This window comes from Amia ocellicauda, chromosome 21 (genome assembly GCF_036373705.1).
Source record: "Amia ocellicauda isolate fAmiCal2 chromosome 21, fAmiCal2.hap1, whole genome shotgun sequence".
Classification (NCBI taxonomy): domain Eukaryota; kingdom Metazoa; phylum Chordata; class Actinopteri; order Amiiformes; family Amiidae; genus Amia; species Amia ocellicauda.
The window spans coordinates 967,601-986,368 of record NC_089870.1 but is presented as its reverse complement, the minus strand read 5'-3'; the positions used below and the strand labels follow the sequence as shown (position 1 = coordinate 986,368).

Genomic DNA, 18,768 nt, shown 5'->3' with positions numbered 1-18,768 from the left:
TGTTGCTTATTAGTTTTGAAGTACCTTTAAACAATTCAATTTGATTTTGTAACATTAGGATTTAATGTATTGTTTCCCACTGTAAATACATGAATAGTAAACTTAGTGTGGTAAATGCTTCATGGATATTATTTCATATGCCTACCTTGCAATAGTTTTAACAACGTCAGAATAAATACAACCATACAAATGAGAAAAAAATGGTTTTAAATAATGCTCACATTTTACCAATAATGTTCACGTTAATCCAGATAAATACGATATATATGATTTTTTGGAGGATGCATGTACATATAATTATATTTACCTACCAGTTCACACTATCTGCTTTATCATTATTATTATTCACATCCATATTTTGGTAGCCTATATGGTGGACTATTGATGCCAAAATAAACACACGGACAATATGATTAGAGGTCGCTCGTACGTGGCGGCGCTGTGAGCGATGCGTGGCGCTTTAAACCGACCTGGCCGCGCCGGGAAGCGGAAGACCGGATCAGCGGGCTGCCGTGCTGCTGTGCTGCCGGGGGGAGGCTGCTGGCTGCTGGCTGCTGGCTGCTGGCTGCTGACAAAGGTAGCGACAACGTCTCATTAGCTTGAGTCATAGCGCAAATGTGCGTTATTACATTAATAAAAGTGTAAGCGAAAGCAACACAAAAATTAAGATTAATGTAGACCATAAGAGTGACAGTGAAAGCCGACTAAATGCATTTGGTGTAAACACTTGCTGTTATCTGCAAAATATTTACTTCGCAATAGCGTTTGTTTGTTTTTTTTTTTTTGTTTTTTTTTACTTGAATCTTTACATACCGCAATGGTCTTTACACGGGTTATTCGCTCTTAAATGTTTGAGTTTTGAAATGTTTAAAAACTGTTGAAGAATGTGTTTCATTGAATGGGATCAATGAACATTGACCTTTAAAGTCAATGTTTTCGCTAAAAGTAAAAACAAAACACTGTTTAAAAAAATTACGTTATTGTGGCCGTGGCCAATACAAACGCAAAGCACGCCGTGTCATTAAGGTAATCAGACTTTCTCTTAAACGGGTGCAGTACTTGACAAACATAATGCAGATCAAACTTCATTATCACCAGATTAAGAGCTTCTTAATTGCACTGGAACAAACAAACATTGGGTGCTTACTTGTTTGATTGTTTTCATTTAATTGACATACGACATCCTCTCCTGTAATTTATGATATTGGCCAACTACAGTCTATACAGAGCCTATAAATATAAAGTCTTTTTTTTTTTTTTTTTTTTTAGGGGGGTGGACTGGACTGGACTTCTAAATATGTTGAAAAGAAAATCTATTATAACCAACCCCAATTTGTAGTCCGATATATTGGCCTTTTAATTTACATTCAATTAATTATTTATATTTATTTTCTAGGAAGGTTGAGTATAGGGTTGAAGCTGAATTTACCTGTATGGCCTTCACAGCTACTGTGATTCTCCAGACATAGCTGGACACTGACACCTTGCCTTTCATTAGTATAAATAACTTGTCATCCCATTTACATTACACTGTGTACAATGTGATGATTATTATTCTAGTGCATATCCAAAGGCTGCTTATCGGAGTTAAAGATAATGTTTGCATATGAACATTTCCAATCTAAAGCTTTACATCTGTATAATGCTGATGTCTCTGTATAAGTTTTCAGGGAGAAGAAGTCGCATATGTCAGGATGGGGGTTGATGTGATTTAAAGATGATCTTGTCCGGAGGACGTGATCAGGGATTAGGATTTGGCATCGCTGACAGTCTGTGTTTTCTACGGCAGTTTCCATTTCGCCCGGATTGACTTCTTTCTTTCTTTTGAATTCTTATGAATGTGAATCTGCTTTTCTAACTTCCTGCCTGATTCCAGACTGTAGTATCCATTTGAGTGCTTTTTATTTATAATTATTACTTGTATTTGAAAGGATCATCACAAAATATAAGGCTTGCAAAAGTGCTCTTTTATTAATACCCACATCTGATTTTTACTCTCGGTCAGAGCTCTGTTGAGGTTCAGAAGGCATCCTTTCCTTAAGACCTCCCCTGCACATCACAAGATGTCCAGGCAAAGAGCATTTACCATAGCTGTAGGCACTGTAGTGGGGGCCACCTTGGGAGTCCTGGTGATCTGGAAAGCATTGCGAAGAAAGCTGCATCCTGGCAAACAAGACAGGGAGCCAGTGCAGGACGAGCAGGTTAGCACCACTGAAAGTGAAGCCTCCACATCCAGTTTGCCGCAGTTGCCCCAGCCTGAGCAGCTGCTGAGGGTAGAGCCCAGCCTGGTGACCTCTGTGGAGGATTGGGAGATGCTGTGGCCCACTCTGCAGCAAGATCTGTCTGCCTTTCCTGTGCTGGGGATCGATTGTGAATGGGTAAGTGAGGCATGATATATATAATTTATAGAATATGATAGACATCTGGTGCTTATATTTTTCATATTGTTCCATTTAGTCTATATTTAAATATTGGATGTATGTATATATTTAAAATACATCCAACATATATATATATATACACTCACCTAAAGGATTATTAGGAACACCTGTTCAATTTCTCATTAATGCAATTATCTAACCAACCAATCACATGGCAGTTGCTTCAATGCATTTAGGGGTGTGGTCCTGGTCAAGACAATCTCCTGAACTCCAAACTGAATGTCTGAATGGGAAAGAAAGGTGATTTAAGCCATTTTGAGCGTGGCATGGTTGTTGGTGCCAGACGGGCTGGTCTGAGTATTTCACAATCTGCTCAGTTACTGGGATTTTCACGCACAACCATTTCTAGGGTTTACAAAAAATGGTGTGAAAAGGGAAAAACATCCAGTATGCGGCAGTCCTGTGGACGAAAATGCCTTGTTGATGCTCGAGGTCAGAGGAGAATGGGCCGACTGATTCAAGCTGATAGAAGAGCAACTTTGACTGAAATAACCACTCGTTACAACCGAGGTATGCAGCAAAGCATTTGTGAAGCCACAACACGTACAACCTTGAGGTGGATGGGCTACAACAGCAGAAGACCCCACCGGGTACCACTCATCTCCACTACAAATAGGAAAAAGAGGCTACAATTTGCACAAGCTCACCAAAATTGGACAGTTGAAGACTGGAAAAATGTTGCCTGGTCTGATGAGTCTCGATTTGTGTTGAGACATTCAGATGGTAGAGTCAGAATTTGGCGTAAACAGAATGAGAACATGGATCCATCATGCCTTGTTACCACTGTGCAGGCTGGTGGTGGTGGTGTAATGGTGGGGGGGATGTTTTCTTGCCCAATTGGCACTAAGGGGCCTAAAGTGTGCCATCGTTTAAATGCCACGGCCTACCTGAGCATTGTTTCTGACCATGTCCATCCCTTTATGACCACCATGTACCCATCCTCTGATGGCTACTTCCAGCAGGATAATGCACCATGTCACAAAGGTCGAATCATTTCAAATTGGTTTCTTGAACATGACAATGAGTTCACTGTACTAAACTGGCCCCCACAGTCACCAGATCTCAACCCAATAGAGCATCTTTGGGATGTGGTGGAACGGGAGCTTCGTGCCCTGGATGTGCATCCCACAAATCTCCATCAACTGCAAGATGCTATCCTATCAATATGGGCCAACATTTCTAAAGAATGCTTTCAGCACCTTGTTGAATCAATGCCACGTAGAATTAAGGCAGTTCTGAAGGCAAAAGGGGGTCAAACACTGTATTAGTATGGTGTTCCTAATAATCCTTTAGGTGAGTGTATATATATATATATATATATATATATATATATATATATATATATATATATATATATATATATATATATATATATATATATACACACTTTATTAATTTATTATTTAAATATGGTAAAAATTAACCTTGCTATTTTCCAATCTATTGGAATCAATTTGAGATGCAAAAGAAAATTCTCTCCTAAGACACATTCATATTATTCGTTGCTGATGACAGTGATTCCAAGGCTAATCAATTTTAGTTGATGCCTTTATTTAATGTGACTTCACATGGTTACTCAAACTGTAACATATGGTTTATTACAAAGGTAACAACATCACGATGAAAATAAAATCGGACACATTTCAGTGCATATCAGTAAGGCATAATGGTGTAATGGGTGGTATAATTTATAATAAGCACTGAAAGGAGAGATGGCTAACCTATGGTATATTGATCTCTACAAACAACATTAATAACTGAATAACATGAAGTGCCTGATTCAGTCATTCATGTTACCTGTGCTTTCTAAACGTATCCTTGTTATACTTAATTAAGTTATTGCCGTCTTCTGCCTGGGGTGGCATAATTGAGCAATTATGTCACATGCGTTACATAGAATCCATATGAGCAACCTTGATGGTTTCCTGACTGCATTTCTTCCGTCTCCTCAAGGTGTCTGTAAAGGGGAAAGCAGGTCCTGTGTCCCTTCTGCAAATGGCCACTTATAGTGGCTTCTGTGTCCTTATCCGTCTGCCCAAATTCCGCTCCCCGCCCTTTCCACACAGCCTTATTGACGTCCTGCAGAATCCCGCCATCCTGAAAGTTGGAGTGGGCTGCTACGAGGACGCTGGCAAACTGGCTCGAGATTACGGGGTGGCGGTGAACTGCACCGTGGATGTGCGCTACCTTGCCATGAGACAAAGGTCTTGTCTCTACTACATTTTGAATGATTGCCAGCTTTCACTTTCAGCTGCTTGATGATAGCGATCCTTGGCACTTTATTCAAACCTACCTTTTATTTTTTTCCCCATTTGTTTTTGTTGCTTTCTTCCTTGTACAGACGGATCACTGTTCATAACGGCTTGAGCTTGAAGTCCTTAGCCCAGGACATTCTTAACTTCTCTCTTGAGAAGTCCCTGCAGCTGAGATGTAGCAACTGGGAGGCTGAACAACTTTCCCAGGAGCAGGTAGTGAGATAATGAATAGTAATAACACCTTACATTGACATAATTGTAAACTGTGCATGGCATGTAGATAACATCATGTGCTAGCAGTTCACTAAACAAAAATTAACTTGGGGAAAATAATGTTATTGTAATTTTGTTTACTACTGCACTTTCGTATGCTTAAACTGCTTATTGTATTAACTGTAAGTTGCCCTGTATAAGGGTGTCTGCCAATAAATAATAATCAACAGCAGACTTCAAAGACTGACAAAAGTATTTGCATTTTGACAAATGTAAAATTGATAATGCTTAGATCCTCTAATCCAAATTCCACTAATGCAATTCAATCACACTCGCCTGTTCATTAACTTTTGAAGGTGACCGTAGTAGCGTAAGGTACACTTATAAATTTCAGTTAAAGAAGTGAATTTAAGTATCACCTTATCAAGAATCCTAGAATCTTGTAGAACCCAATTTTGCAATAATTGGATAAGACACCAATTCCAAAGATATAAATTCTCAAATTTATTAAAAAAAAAAAAAAACAAGGATAGTGTAGTGCTAGATTTTAGTTGTACAAAAAGGGAAAAACTAATTAAAATTCACTCAAGATCAACAAATCACTTCCGTGACCAAATCAAAGAACATGGAATCGCATATGATAACACACAAAACGTTAAACAAAATTACAAACGCATTGACTACAATACCGGTTAGTAAGACGAAGGTGAGTCTCTCATTAGTATTGTTAGTTGGACATCAAATAACTATGCAGGTTAGTATTTATTTCAAATAACTTCTCGTTATATATTAAATTATTTCGTATGCTTAAACTGCTTATTGTATTAACTGTAAGTTGCCCTGTATAAGGGTGTCTGCCAATAAATAATAATGTAATCTTTTATTTTAATATATAGGTCTCATTTACGTTTGGGTGCCGAGAGAGATCCTATAATTTCTTGTTACCACAACTATCCCTAATTGATTACTGTTCAATGATTAAGGATAGGCAGAGCCACCTATAATCTAGTGTCTATTAACGTGTGTCAATTTCAGACTAAACAGTTAAATAGGAATGAGACGATATTTCTCGGCGTTGACAGATTTTAGTCAAACAAAACCGTTAAATGCATCACTCATTTATATTTAAGAACATACTAAATGATATTACACATTCTAAAGTTTATGACTTGCAGAATAACATTTCTAATTGATTTCTCAAATGTCATGAATAATAAACTCCAAACTGCTGAACTTCGTCGCAGAGAGGCCTCTCTGCCTTCTGGATCAGATAAAAGCACACGGCACGAGGTTCCACGGGGTGGGACGAGGTCTGTGTGGTTTGGAACAAAGGCAGTCCGGTTTGGCTTTGTCCAATAACTTAATGAGTCGATGCTCCTGGAAGTTTGGATTTCACGAAAGTAGAGTCTTTTCCCAACAGATTTTCCACTGGTTTGAAGGCTCCAAGGTTGTGCACAGAATGTCTTTGTAAGCAGGGTTTTCCACCGTAGTTACTTGAAGACAAAGTCTTTGAGGAAAGCAGGGCCCTGTTTGTTTCCAAGGGTCAAGTTTCTTAAGACTCGATAGCTATTTAAATGACTGAACACTTCTGTATTACAGTCAATTGTCCAGCTGTAGTAACTCCACTGATCAGATGGGTACAGGTGGGCAGACTCGGGTTCTAAAGTTCTTTACTTAATAAAGTTCTTTAAAGAATTCTTCGTACGGCTCAATCTCCTTCTCCCAATTAACTCTTCTGTTGCCGGCAAAGACTTAGTTTGTTTCCGGTTCCAGTTCTGGCAACAGAGCTACAGATTGAGTTGTGGCAGCGAGTTACTGGTTCAGGAGAGAGAGAGAGAGAGAGAGAGAGAGCGCACTGTGCACTACTTTTTATGCCCTTTTAGATCATAGCCAATTGGTTCTTGAGTGTACGAGGTCGGACTCCGGTTTCAGCCCCCAGTCTCCTATTGGAGGAGGCTCGATTTATGCTCTCGCCTGCTTCAAAGGGTTTTATTACCTCCACGCCATATTCCCCAGACATTTTCACAGCAGGGATTCCAAGCCATTTGGCCCATTCTAGGTGAGCCGACTCCCAAAACTGTCACTTTGACATAGAACAGTTCATGGGCCGATGAGCTCAGGAAGTCTGGTAACTTTGGGGGAGAAGTCTTCTTTAGATCAGAGTTCCAGCTCGGGGCTAGAATGCTCTTTTCACAATACACCCCCACCCCCCCTTAACGCTACACCGTAAAGCAATATGAACAATTGTTTTGATTGAATGGTAGTAACAGTTTAGCTTTAATTAGATGGTCTCACTTTCTTAATTAATATGAGTGAAGACCATATTAAAAGTGTGCATAGTGCAATTTTGATTGACCAAAAAAACTAGGGTACAATTTAGCCTGAACATGAATTTAACTTGGGCACTGGTTTTAATACTTTAATTCTCTTTCAAGTAGTACCATCAGATATTTATCATAGCATATCTTTTCATATATTAAACTACAACAATTAAAGTTGTTTTTATGTAAGCTACAAATCTTATTGATTATACAGTTAGGTCCATAAATATATGGACAGTGACACAATTGTCATGTTGGTTCTATACACCACCACAATGGATTTGAGAGGGAACAAGATGTGCTTTAAGTGTAGACTTTCATCTTTAATTTGAGGGTAGTTATTTCTTAGCAGATGCCCTTGTCCAGGGCGACTTACAAAATATAAGCGCAATACAAAGTGCAATAATAGTAAAATGCAAGGCATAAAACATTTTACAATTTCACAATTTACACACATGTATACGACATGTACAGTAAACCATATATAAGGTTACATCCAATATATAAAGTTACATCCAAATTGGGTGAAGGGTGTAATTCCTACACCAATTTTTGTATGTGGTCCCCCAATTTTTTGCAATCATTAATTAAATTGAGTTTCAATACGTGGTTGCGAATCCTTTGCAGTCAATGACTGCCTGAAGTCTGGAGCCCATAGACATCACCAGATGCTGGGTTTCTTCCCTGGTGATGCTCTGCCAGGCCTGTACTGCAGTTGTCTTTAGTTCCTGCTTGTTCTTGGTGTTTTGCCTTAGAAATCTAAACAAACAAATCTGAGAGATAGCAAAAACATTAGGTGTGGCCAAATCAACTATTTGGTACATTCTTAAAAAGAACGCATGCACTGGTGAGCTCAGGAACACCAAAAGGCCCGGAAGACCAGGGAAAACAACTGTGATGGATGACGGAATAATTATTTCTCTGGTGAAGAAAAACCCCTTCACAACCGTTGGCCAGATCAAGAACACCCTCCAGGAGGTAGGCGTATCTGTATCAAAGTCAACAATCAAGAGAAGACTTCACCAGAGTAAATACAGAGGGTTTACCACAAGATGTAAACCATTGGTAAGCCCCAAAAACTGGAAGACCAGATTAGAGTTTTACAAAAAACATCTAAAGAACGCTGTACAGTTCTGGAACAACCACCTATGGACAGATGAGACGAAGATCAATTTGCATCAGAATGATGGCAAGGGAAGAGAAGAGTATGGAGAAGGGAAGGAACTGCTCGGGATCCGAAGCATACCACCTCATCTGTGAAGCATGGTGGAGGTAGTGTTATGGCATAGGCATGTATGGCTGCCAAGGGAACTGGTTCCCTTGTATTTATTGATGATGTGACTGCTGACAAATGCAGCAGGATGAATTCTGAAGTGTTTAGGGCTATATTATCTGCTCAGATGGACAATGACCCGAAGCATGCTGCGAAAACAACACGACTTTTTTAAGGTGAAGAAGTAGACTGTTCTGCAATGGCCAAGTCAGTCACCTGACCTGAATCCAACTGAGCATGCATTTCACTTGCTGAAGGCAAAACGCCCCAAGAGCAAGCAGGAACTAAAGACAGCTGCAGTACAGGCCTGGCAGAGCATCACTAGGGAAGAAACCCAGCATCTGTTGATGTCTGTGGGCTCCAGACTTCAGGCAGTCATTGACTGCAAAGGATTTGCAACCAAGTATTCAAACTGCACAAACTAACAATCATGATTTAAATTGTGAATTACTTTTGAGCCCCTAAAATGGGAGGGACCATCTATATAACAGTGGAACGACCTGCCCACCGAAGTCAAAACAGCAGAGTCCTTGACCTCATTACGGCGCTTACTCAAGACTCATCTTTTCCGACAGTACTTGTAATATTAGTCCTTTTATCCCTGCTAGATAGCATTTTTATGATGCTTCTTGCGTTCTTGATTGTTTTCCTCCTTGCTCCCTTTCCCATAACCCCTGACTGTGACCCTACATCTTGACAGCACTTAGCTTTCACCGTCCAGGATGTAGGACCTCACTTACTGTACTAGTATAAATTGGGATTTGTAAAATGTATTATTTTGAATTGCTATGTTTTATTTAAATTGAGTTTGTAATGATTTGATGCCTTGTACTTATCTGTATTTTTGCACTTATGTTGTAAGTCGCCCTGGATAAGGGTGTCTGCCAAGAAATAATAATAATAATAAAAATGGGTGTAATTCCTACACTGTTCCCCAATTTGGATGTAACTACCCTCAAATTAAAGATGAAAGTCTACACTTAAAGCACATCTTGTGGTGTCATACAGAGCCAAAATGATGACAACTGTGTCGCTGTTCAAATATTCAGGGACCAACTGTTTGTTGAAGTACATCTGCAAACAATTCATTTGAAAGGTATTCTGTGAATCATTGGATATTCTGTGTTTATGGATCATTGGTTCAGCTAAAAGAAAACTAAAGATTTAGTTTAATTGGATTGAGAGGACCGGGAAATCATTCCCCCGACAGAGTTTGTACACCCAGTTTGTGAAGAGGGTTCACTCAACTGACTCGTTAGTGTTCTCTAGGCTGAATTGCACAAACTCCATAAAGATGAAACAGTTTAACAATATTTATTCAATAAATGAATCCCAGATGAAGCATGTGATTACAGTATTTTCATAGGGAATTGCTTATCCACCTTCCCCCCCCCCTTTTGATCCAGGTGCTGTATGCTGGCAGGGACGCCCAGGTGTCGGTTGCTTTATTCTTCCATTTGCTGGGGCAGGATTCCCTAGAGATGCTCAATGGTGCTGTGCCAGAGAGAGACTTCAAGCAGCTGGTGTCGCAGTGCCAAGGCCTTGTGGATGTGCCCTTCCGAGGGAAAGGGGGAGATGGGGATGAGAAGGGCTCCGACGGCATCGGAGAAAGGAAGCGCAAGAACAAGAGGGCAGTGTCAGACTGCCAGATCTCAGGGGACCAGCAGGTTCCAGACCCTCGCAAACACAGACGCAAGCCCTTGGGAGTCGGCTATTCTGCTAGGTAGGGTTTAGTGTTTTTTTTTTTTTTTAAATTGATTTAAAGCACCTTTCTGAAGCACCATAGTGTACCAAGTCTCTATACATTGTGTTAATATAATGTACCTGCAGATGTTTTTACATCATAACGGCATTCAAGTTGGATGCATCTCTGTCTGTCGGCATGGTTTTGAATTTCAGAACACAGAAAATAGTTTACCCTGACGGTCATGGTCATTCACCTCCTCCAGGAAAATTCGAATGCGTTTTAAAAGCTTATTAGACTATTTCCTGTTTATGTAACATGCTTACACGCAAGAGGGGGGAAATAATAATAGCAGAAACCCCAATATCTTAAAAACCTGATGGTCTTATAAGGCAGATCAGGAACAGATTGAAGGTGGTAGCATATTGTTTCTTTCTCATCCCTTCTGACTTTTTTCTTTCTATTTCCCCTTTTGACAGCTTAACTGACTGGATATAAAATGCCTTGAAATATAAAATGCTTTTGCCTGTTTCTTTAGTATTTCATGATTTGGTATTCTAGTTCTAGCCCTTTATCTAGGGATAATAATAACTTACTATTCAGCTTTATTTTTCAATTCAGTGCCTACTGGTCTACCAAATAATAAATAAATAATTGAAACTGAAACCAGTTTAGCTCAGTCTTTCTAGTTAAATGAAACTTTCAAGTTCGAAAGGTGTGGTGCTTCCACCTCTTTTCTTAATTTCCATACATGGTAGAAATAATATACAGAAGTCTGCATACAAGCCATTAATGTGTCCTCTGTCCTCAGGAAATCGCCGCTCTATGACAACTGTTTTCTGCATGCCCCAGATGGGCAACCACTATGTACCTGTGACAAGAAGAAAGCCAAGTGGTATCTGGACAAGGGGATTGGAGGTGTGCTCTCACCAGCCCTTTTAATAACTTAACTTGCTCAATATCTTTGTGGTCCTGACTGTTTTGCCCAAATGTTCAGGACATCTGCACCAGATCAACTAGTGATAGTTACTGCACATACAGTGGTGAAAATTAAAGCTCATAGTCAATACCCTTGTATATTAATATACATTGTTAATTTAAAAAGACTGGGGAAATTGCATTTATTAAAATGTTTAAGGTTTTTAAGGTTTAAGGCAGCCTATCAATTAAGAGCAACCACTCAAATCTTACACTGATCCAATACCTTTTTTAGGGCAATAGCCATTTTATTTTCCAAACAGATCTCAGATTCTTTGCATTTTTGTTGCCATGAGGTGGATGAAGTTAGGGTTAAGTATGGTGTATGAAAATGTAAGGTTGCTCCCCTCTGTTGCAGAGCTGCTGAGTGAGGAGCCATTCATCGTGAGGCTAAAGTTTGAGCCCTCGGGCCGCCCTGAATCGCAGCAGGACTATTACCTCACTGCAAAGGAGAATCTGTGTGTGGTGTGTGGAAAGACAGAGTCCTACATTAGGTGTGGCACTTCAATAGTTTTCAAAACAGTTTTTCTATGCCAAGTGTATTTACGCAATATACTGGTAGCTTTTCAGTTGCACAGAATATTTTACATTGTGATTTGCTTATTACATTTATATTGTGTTTATCTTGGGATTGCTTACTTGAATAATCTAAGGCTCTGTAACTTAACTTTTAAGCTTGGCTTGTTCTGCATCCAGTTGGAGTGATTCCACCAACCAGTCATTAATAGATCTAATTTGATTTATTTCTCTTCAGAAAAAATATAGTCCCGCATGAGTACCGTAGGCACTTCCCCACGGAGATGAAAGACCACAACTCGCATGACGTATTGCTGCTGTGCACCGCCTGTCATGCTGCCTCCAATTACCATGACAACCTGTTGAAGCAGGAGCTCGCCGAGGAGCACAGCGCCCCCCTGGGCTGTGAGGAGGGTGTGCGGCTGATGGAGGACTCAGGCCGACGGCACGTGCGCTCAGCAGCCAGGGCACTGCTTAACGCGGACGGTCTGCCCCAGAGCCGCAGGGAGGAGCTGTTGGGCATCATAAACAAATTCTTCAGTGTAGAGGAGATCACCCCTGACTTACTTAAAAGGGCTGCCAGTCTGGAAACCAGGTAGGAGCCAATCCACATGTAAAGCTGTTTTAGTATTGCAGATTTGCTCTGGAGCAGTGGTTCAGGGTCACAGTAGGTCTACAGGGGTGTAAAGTAACGAAGTACAAATACTTAGTTCCTGTACAAACAAAAGTTTTTAAGATGGCAGTAAGAAAACTGAAAATAGGGTAAATGTAGATAAATCTGATTTGTCAAGATGTCCGTTTATCTCCCAATGTTACCCTTTGTTAATACTGAATACAAAGATCTGTGCCTATGTAACATTGCATGTGGTTTTCGTCAAGATATAATTTAAGAACAAAAAAATCCTTGATTTATGAAAATTTAAAATGTTGGATTAAAACCTCAAATTAATCTCATGTGCCCCCTTTAGAAGGCTGTCACACAAACACATGAACATTCACTTTATTACTAAAATCACTATTTACTTTTGGTACTTGAGTACACTTGAAAGTATCTACTTTTTTTTACTTTTACTGAAGTACTGTTTGAATGGGAGACTTTTTACTTTTACTGGAGTATAATTTCCAAGTACTTTTTATACCTCTGGAGGTCTACCATAGTTTAGCTCAATCTACACTATTGGCCAAAAGTTTTAGAAAACCCCAAAGCACAGATTTTAAGTACAGTTTCTTACACCATCAAAAGGCACTTGGAAACTGGAGGCAACTCTGACAGGAAGAGGTCTGGTAGACCCAAAGCCACAACAGAATCAGAAGACAAGTTTGACAGTCAACAGGTTGTGTGATAGGCGGCTCACAAGACAACAGCTTCAAGCACAGCTTAACACTGGTCGAAGTAAGCAAGTCTCAGTTTCGAATGTGAAGATAAGACTTCAAGCTGCAGGTTTGACAGGTCGAGTGGCTGTAAGAAAACCATTGCTAAGATGGCAAAATAAAAAAAAGAGGCTTGCCTGGGCCATGAAGCACCACCAGTGGACTACTGAAGACCCGGAAGAAGGTCTTTTGGACCGATGAATCAAAATTTTGAAATCTTTGGTCACGCAGGATTTTTGTATGCCATCGAGTAGGTGAAAGGATGGTTCCTCAGTGTATGACACCAACTGTCAACCATGGAGGAGGTGATGGTCTGGGGCTCTTTTGCTGGATCCAGAGTTGGCAACTTGCACAGAGTGAGTGGCACCCTGAACCAAAACAGCATTTTGAAGCACCATGCAATACCCTCTGATATATAGAACAGGGGATGTACCAACTGACTGGAAGATGGCAAATGTCATACCAATCCACAGGAGCATCTTAATGAAAACCTTCTTGGAGCTAGTCAACATGGGTTTAGACGAGGCAGATCATGTCTTCCTAATTTATTGGAGTTTTTTTAATATGCAATTGCAGCTGAAGATCACGTGAAAGCATATGATATGATGTACTTAGATTTTCAAAAAGCTTTTGATAAGGTTACACACCAAAGACTGATCCTCAAATTGGAAGCTGTAGGCATTCAGGGTAATGTAAGTCGATGGATTATGAACTGGTTGATGTGTAGGAAACGGAGGGTGTCGATTAGAGGTGTTGCTTCTAACTGGAGTGAGGTTGTTACTGGAGTTCCACAGGGATCAGTACTAGGGCCTGTGCTTTTTCTAATCTATATTGATGATCTGGACTCTGGGATAGTTAGCAAACTTGTCAAATTTGCAGATGATGCCAAAATAGGTGGCTCAGCAGATACAATCTCAGCAGCACAGGTTATTCAAAGGGATAATATTCAGTTGTGGGCCGACACCACCTGGCAGATGAAATTTTATGTGGACAAGTGCAAAGTAATGCATGCAGGTAACAAAAATGTCCACTATAATTACACTATGGGAGGAATAGAACTAGATGAAGTAACGCATGAGACCTAGGAGTCTATGTGGACTCCTCACTTTCTGCAGCTAAACAATGTGGGGAAGCAATAAAAAAGGCAAACAGAATGTTAGGGTATATTGTCAAAAGTGTAGAATTGAGAACAAGGGCAGTAATCTTCAGACTGTACAATGCACTACTTAGAGCTCATCTGGACTGTGTACTGTGTGCAGTTCTGGGCTCCACACTTCAAGAAGGATATCGCTGCTCTAGAGGCAGTTCAGAGGAGAGCCTCAAATGGAAATTGTCCCCACAAATGGGGACACAAATGGAAATTGGGCTTCAAGGCATTCAAGATGGAAAACAGGAGACACTTCTTCACACAGAGAGTTGTCACAATCTGGAACAAACTCCCCAGCAATGTGGTTGAAGCTAAACATTTGGAAACATTTAAAATCAGAATGGATAGGATCCTTGGATCTAATGGACGCCAAACGAGCATGATGGGTCGAATGGTCTCCTCTTGTTTGCAAACTTTCTTATGTTTCTTATATGCCTAGTTGGTCAGGGGTTCATCCTACAGCAAGATAATGACCCAAAACATGGGATGAACTGGACAGAAGGGTGAAAGAAAAAGCAACCTACAAGTGTAACACATTTGTGGGAATTTCTGCAACAGTCTTTGTAATACCTTTCCAAACAATGTTTGATTTCCACTGTAGAAAGATGACATTGAGACATTAAACTGTAAATTTCTATAAAAATAAATAAAAATGTAGGTGTTCTAAAAGTTTTGACCAGTAGTGTAGGTGAATTGAAGTGTGTGTGTTGGGGGGGGAGGAGATTGTGTGTGTGTGTGTGTGTGTGTATGTTTATGCCATGGCAGTTAAGAAATTAAATCAATTGCTCTCTTATTGTTATCCATTTGTTACTGATTTAGCAGTTACTTCTAACACCAGGTCAGTACCAGGCAGGTTGAAAATGGGGAACAGCATTATTCCAGAAGTATACAAGCATTGTTTTTTGCATGGTAAATTCACACTTCCTAAGAGACGTGCATCTTTTCACACCCCCAGTCCCACAGAGCAAACGTCAGCTCTAAGATAGCTCCAATTATAGCACAGACCCTGTTACCCACCCAGTCCATGTGGCACATGGTAAGATCCACTCCCTGGCAGATCCCAGTCAGCTTACATATCAACAGATTCAAACCAATGAGCCTTTTACTGGTTCATTCCTTCTTATGTCTAATTCTGATCTCTTATTTTAATAAATGGTCAATAAGCATAACTAATTACATTTTTCAAAATATTAAATAAAAATGATGGTGATTTATATTGTTTATGGTCTTAGTTAAAAAAAATAAAAGCCTGTAACAGACCACCATGAATGCATGACATAGCATTCACAAAACTCATTTATTTTGAAAACCGAATCGGAAAATGTTTATTAAAATATTAAATTTAAAATGTATCTTTATTTACAAGCAAGTTTAAATTATGATGGAGAATAAAATGCACAGACATTGTAGTAGGCTGAGAAGAATTTTAGGTCAGCTATCACGTTATAAACTGTTTAAAATGCTTTCCAAAAACAAATTGTATTGAAGTTGTTCATTTTCAGAACATAATGGCAATGTCTAGGTAAGGCTTTTCCAATAATTGCCTTTTGGAATATTCCAATACATATAAAAACTGTTTATAGGAATTATGATGTTTGAACAGGGTTTTCTGAACTCTAATCTCATGCTTCTGTGAATTTTCCTAAAGGGAATGAATAATGCAGTATGGGTTAAATTTACTGAGACTGAGCATAACTGCAACAGGCTGGGTTGCACTATATTTTTGTTTTATTTCCCTCCTTTTCTTAATGTGTCTTCCGCAGTGTTGATGGGGAAAGATTGACCTTGTATCTTAAAAAGGAATGGCAATTGTAAATCAAGCTGCATAACATTTGTAAATAACTATTGTTTTGAACAATATGCATTATTTGCTAAAATTGCTAATTTGAACCGCAGCATTTTATTGGGTATTTTGTGTATCTGCTACACCATCTCTGAGGTGCCTTTTGCTTCTGTGCAGGATCTTCAATGAGAGCTACATCCCTCACGGGCTGAAAGTTGTCCAGGCCTATTCCCAGGGAGGGCTCTGTGGCTTAATGGACCTGGAGAGGCACTGGCGGCAGCACTTCTTGTCATCCATGCAGCCCCGGCACCTCCCTCCGCTGTGGTCTGTTGACCACAACCACAGCAAGCTGCTGCGCAAGTATGGGGAGGACCTCAAAATCCAACTTAACTGAAAACCTAAGAACCTTGCTCACCTCAGAAGCACACTCCCAGGCCGGGGGGCTTTGGTGTTTGCTGCAGATGAAAACCATAGAAAAAGCAGGACTCTCTGGGTTTCCATCCCATACCTTAACCAACTTTAATGAAATCCACACTAACTTTATTGTGGTATAACAGATTAGCTCAGAGACCACTCTGAACCCAACGCAGGATGTTAGACTGGAAAAAAAAAAAAGCACTTTGAATGTGGGGCACTTAGAATTTAATGGGGGAGAGGAGAAGAAAAATCCCGGTCAGCACATTGCTATTACATTTTTAAAATATTTAAATTAAGGAAATGACACTGAAAAACACTAAGAAAAAAACCTACATCTTCGGTTTTAACCTCAATCTCAAGCCGGCACTTAATTTTCTTTTATTTTTACATGTAATGCATAATGCAGATTCCTGCAGGTTTGTAGCTTTTGAGGTATAGGTATCATGTGTTTACATACATAAAACTAAAAAAAGGTTGTATCATTTAACCTCGTTTGTGAGTGCCACAATGCAAGATGCTAACTGGTGAAAATTGGTGCCCCCTAAACTGCACCTGAGTATTTCAGTTTGTGGTCCTTCCTGTGAACTGGCCCATTATACATATATTTTTTTTAATTCAGTGCCTTTGGAAAAGGGGTTTTGTTATGAATGCATAAGTTCATCCCTGATTCATGATTCCTACACCCAGTTAGTTTTCTTCCTTAAAATCTCATCATATTCTGAAAATGTTGCCATGTATAACTCCTCGGGTTAGATTAGAAGGTTTGGTACGGGCCAGTGGTAGTCCAGACATTACATACATTTGGTGTTGTTTGTGGGATTTCTAGAGTTTCCTTGAATGTGCCTTTTCTCTGTTTACACCTCTACATGAGAATCCAAAGTCATTCCTAAGGATTAACTTGATTCCCTCCAGTGTCTGTATCTTCCTGGCTCCAGTCTTAACTGTCGTTATGAAATCATAATTCATAGTAAGTTGTAAACTCAAGCTTAAAAGCTAGCCGCTGCCAACATTTACCTTGAATTTAGATGTGTGTGTATATATATATTTTGTTTTACCTTTATCTGTACAGTGGTGCCAACTTTCTTATTTTCTAACTTGAGTGAAATTAGATCCATTTTTAACTCCCTTACATGTGATTTACTTAAGCTGAACAGCTTCCTAGGCACCCCTAAACTTTTACTAAGAAACTTGTTGCGTTTCACTTTGTCAAAATAACTGAAAGCTGCTATGTTTCCTTAAATAAAATATTGTAAATTAACCTATTAAATAGATTTGTATTTTCTAGTCTGTTGCTGTTCGTCCCCTGTTTGTATTGCCTGGATCAATTATTGAATTGCTTCAGGGACCAGAATGAGTATTTTTTGTGTTTGTACATGGTGCCCTCTAGACTTTTTTTTCCAAGGATAGTGTCATACCCTTGAATAACGAGGATAAAAAAACAGCATGAAAAAAGATAGATTGGATAATGTGTCCTGCTGAAAAAAATCCAATGTTACAGTATAACCATCTTATTTGCATTGCACAGAGAAAAGTAATTTGTCATAATTCAATTCCAGAAAACCGGAGGGTCATATTTATTCACACCCTTGTAGTTCATAATTTGTAAATCCTCCTCTGGCATGGATTACACTGAGAAACCGCCAGTAGTTCTGCCACATTTTAGATGGATTTTTCTATTTTATTATTCCAAGCATACATATTTCCATACTTCTTTGTGTTGTCCAAAGTTTATTGTTGTGCTTAGTGACCAAGGTTCTGGTATTTAATGCAGGTAAGGAGTAAGAGAAACCGCTAAGATAGCCTAATTAGTCTCTTTGTTATACTATACATTATATAATATCAGTCTCTAGATAATACTTTTTCCAACCTTTAAAGAATTGTACTTACCTTTTGAATTGGAGGACCTCCTCAATGTCACAAATGTAGTGTTTTATGGCCAAAACATACATATTCACAAACCAGAAACTGTAGATTTGACAAGTTACAGTTTCTGCTAAGAAGTCTGAAACCTAATCAAAGTTAAGAATAGATTCTTAATTTTGGACCAGAGACTTAGGGCTTCATGAGTATTTAGTATTTTTTTTTACATTAGCTTCATAATAACTATTTGGCTTAACCTAAGGGTATGCATTTGATTATAATGATTATGTACTACTAGCACACTAGTTGGTGTAGGCAAATAAGCAGTGACAATACTGAAAAAGATTCATTCTGCAATTTTTTTTTTTTTTTAGAAAATCACAATTTAATAAATAGTCTGTTAAAAAATGTGTACAAAAGATTTTGTTCTTTTACATTTTTTTTTTTTCTTTTTCTTAAATTAAACACATCCACGACTAAAGCCAAAGGAGAGTCTTTAGTTGGGTTGA

The 18,768-nt window shown here is 39.2% G+C and overlaps 1 protein-coding gene across 4 annotated transcripts; it reads left to right on the top strand.

Moving 5' to 3' along the window:
• The first annotated feature begins 488 nt into the window (after positions 1-488).
• On the top strand, positions 489-17,657 carry exd2 (exonuclease 3'-5' domain containing 2). Of its 4 annotated transcripts, none has more exons than XM_066694383.1 (9): positions 489-577; positions 2,006-2,378; positions 4,395-4,645; positions 4,783-4,909; positions 9,910-10,226; positions 10,999-11,105; positions 11,524-11,659; positions 11,920-12,276; positions 16,160-17,657. In XM_066694383.1, exons 2-9 carry the CDS (start codon positions 2,064-2,066, stop codon positions 16,374-16,376), a joined length of 1,827 nt encoding a protein of 608 aa, XP_066550480.1. In that variant the 5' UTR covers positions 489-577; positions 2,006-2,063; the 3' UTR covers positions 16,377-17,657. The 4 variants fall into 4 exon arrangements, with proteins under 4 accessions (XP_066550480.1, XP_066550479.1, XP_066550478.1 ...); XM_066694382.1 differs by having other exon boundaries at positions 1,664-2,378; XM_066694381.1 differs by having other exon boundaries at positions 1,270-2,378.
• The last annotated feature ends 1,111 nt before the right edge of the window (positions 17,658-18,768 follow it).

What these genes read in the sequence shown, in the direction of transcription:
- exd2 (XM_066694383.1), top strand. Translation starts at nt 2,064, where the DNA reads ATGTCCAGGCAAAGAGCATTTACCATAGCTGTAGGCACTGTAGTGGGG. An exon ending in GGAGTCGGCTATTCTGCTAG is followed by an intron (nt 10,227 to 10,998) that starts GTAGGGTTTAGT and finishes CTCTGTCCTCAG; the next exon opens with GAAATCGCCGCTCTATGACA. An exon ending in TCTGGACAAGGGGATTGGAG is followed by an intron (nt 11,106 to 11,523) that starts GTGTGCTCTCAC and finishes CCTCTGTTGCAG; the next exon opens with AGCTGCTGAGTGAGGAGCCA.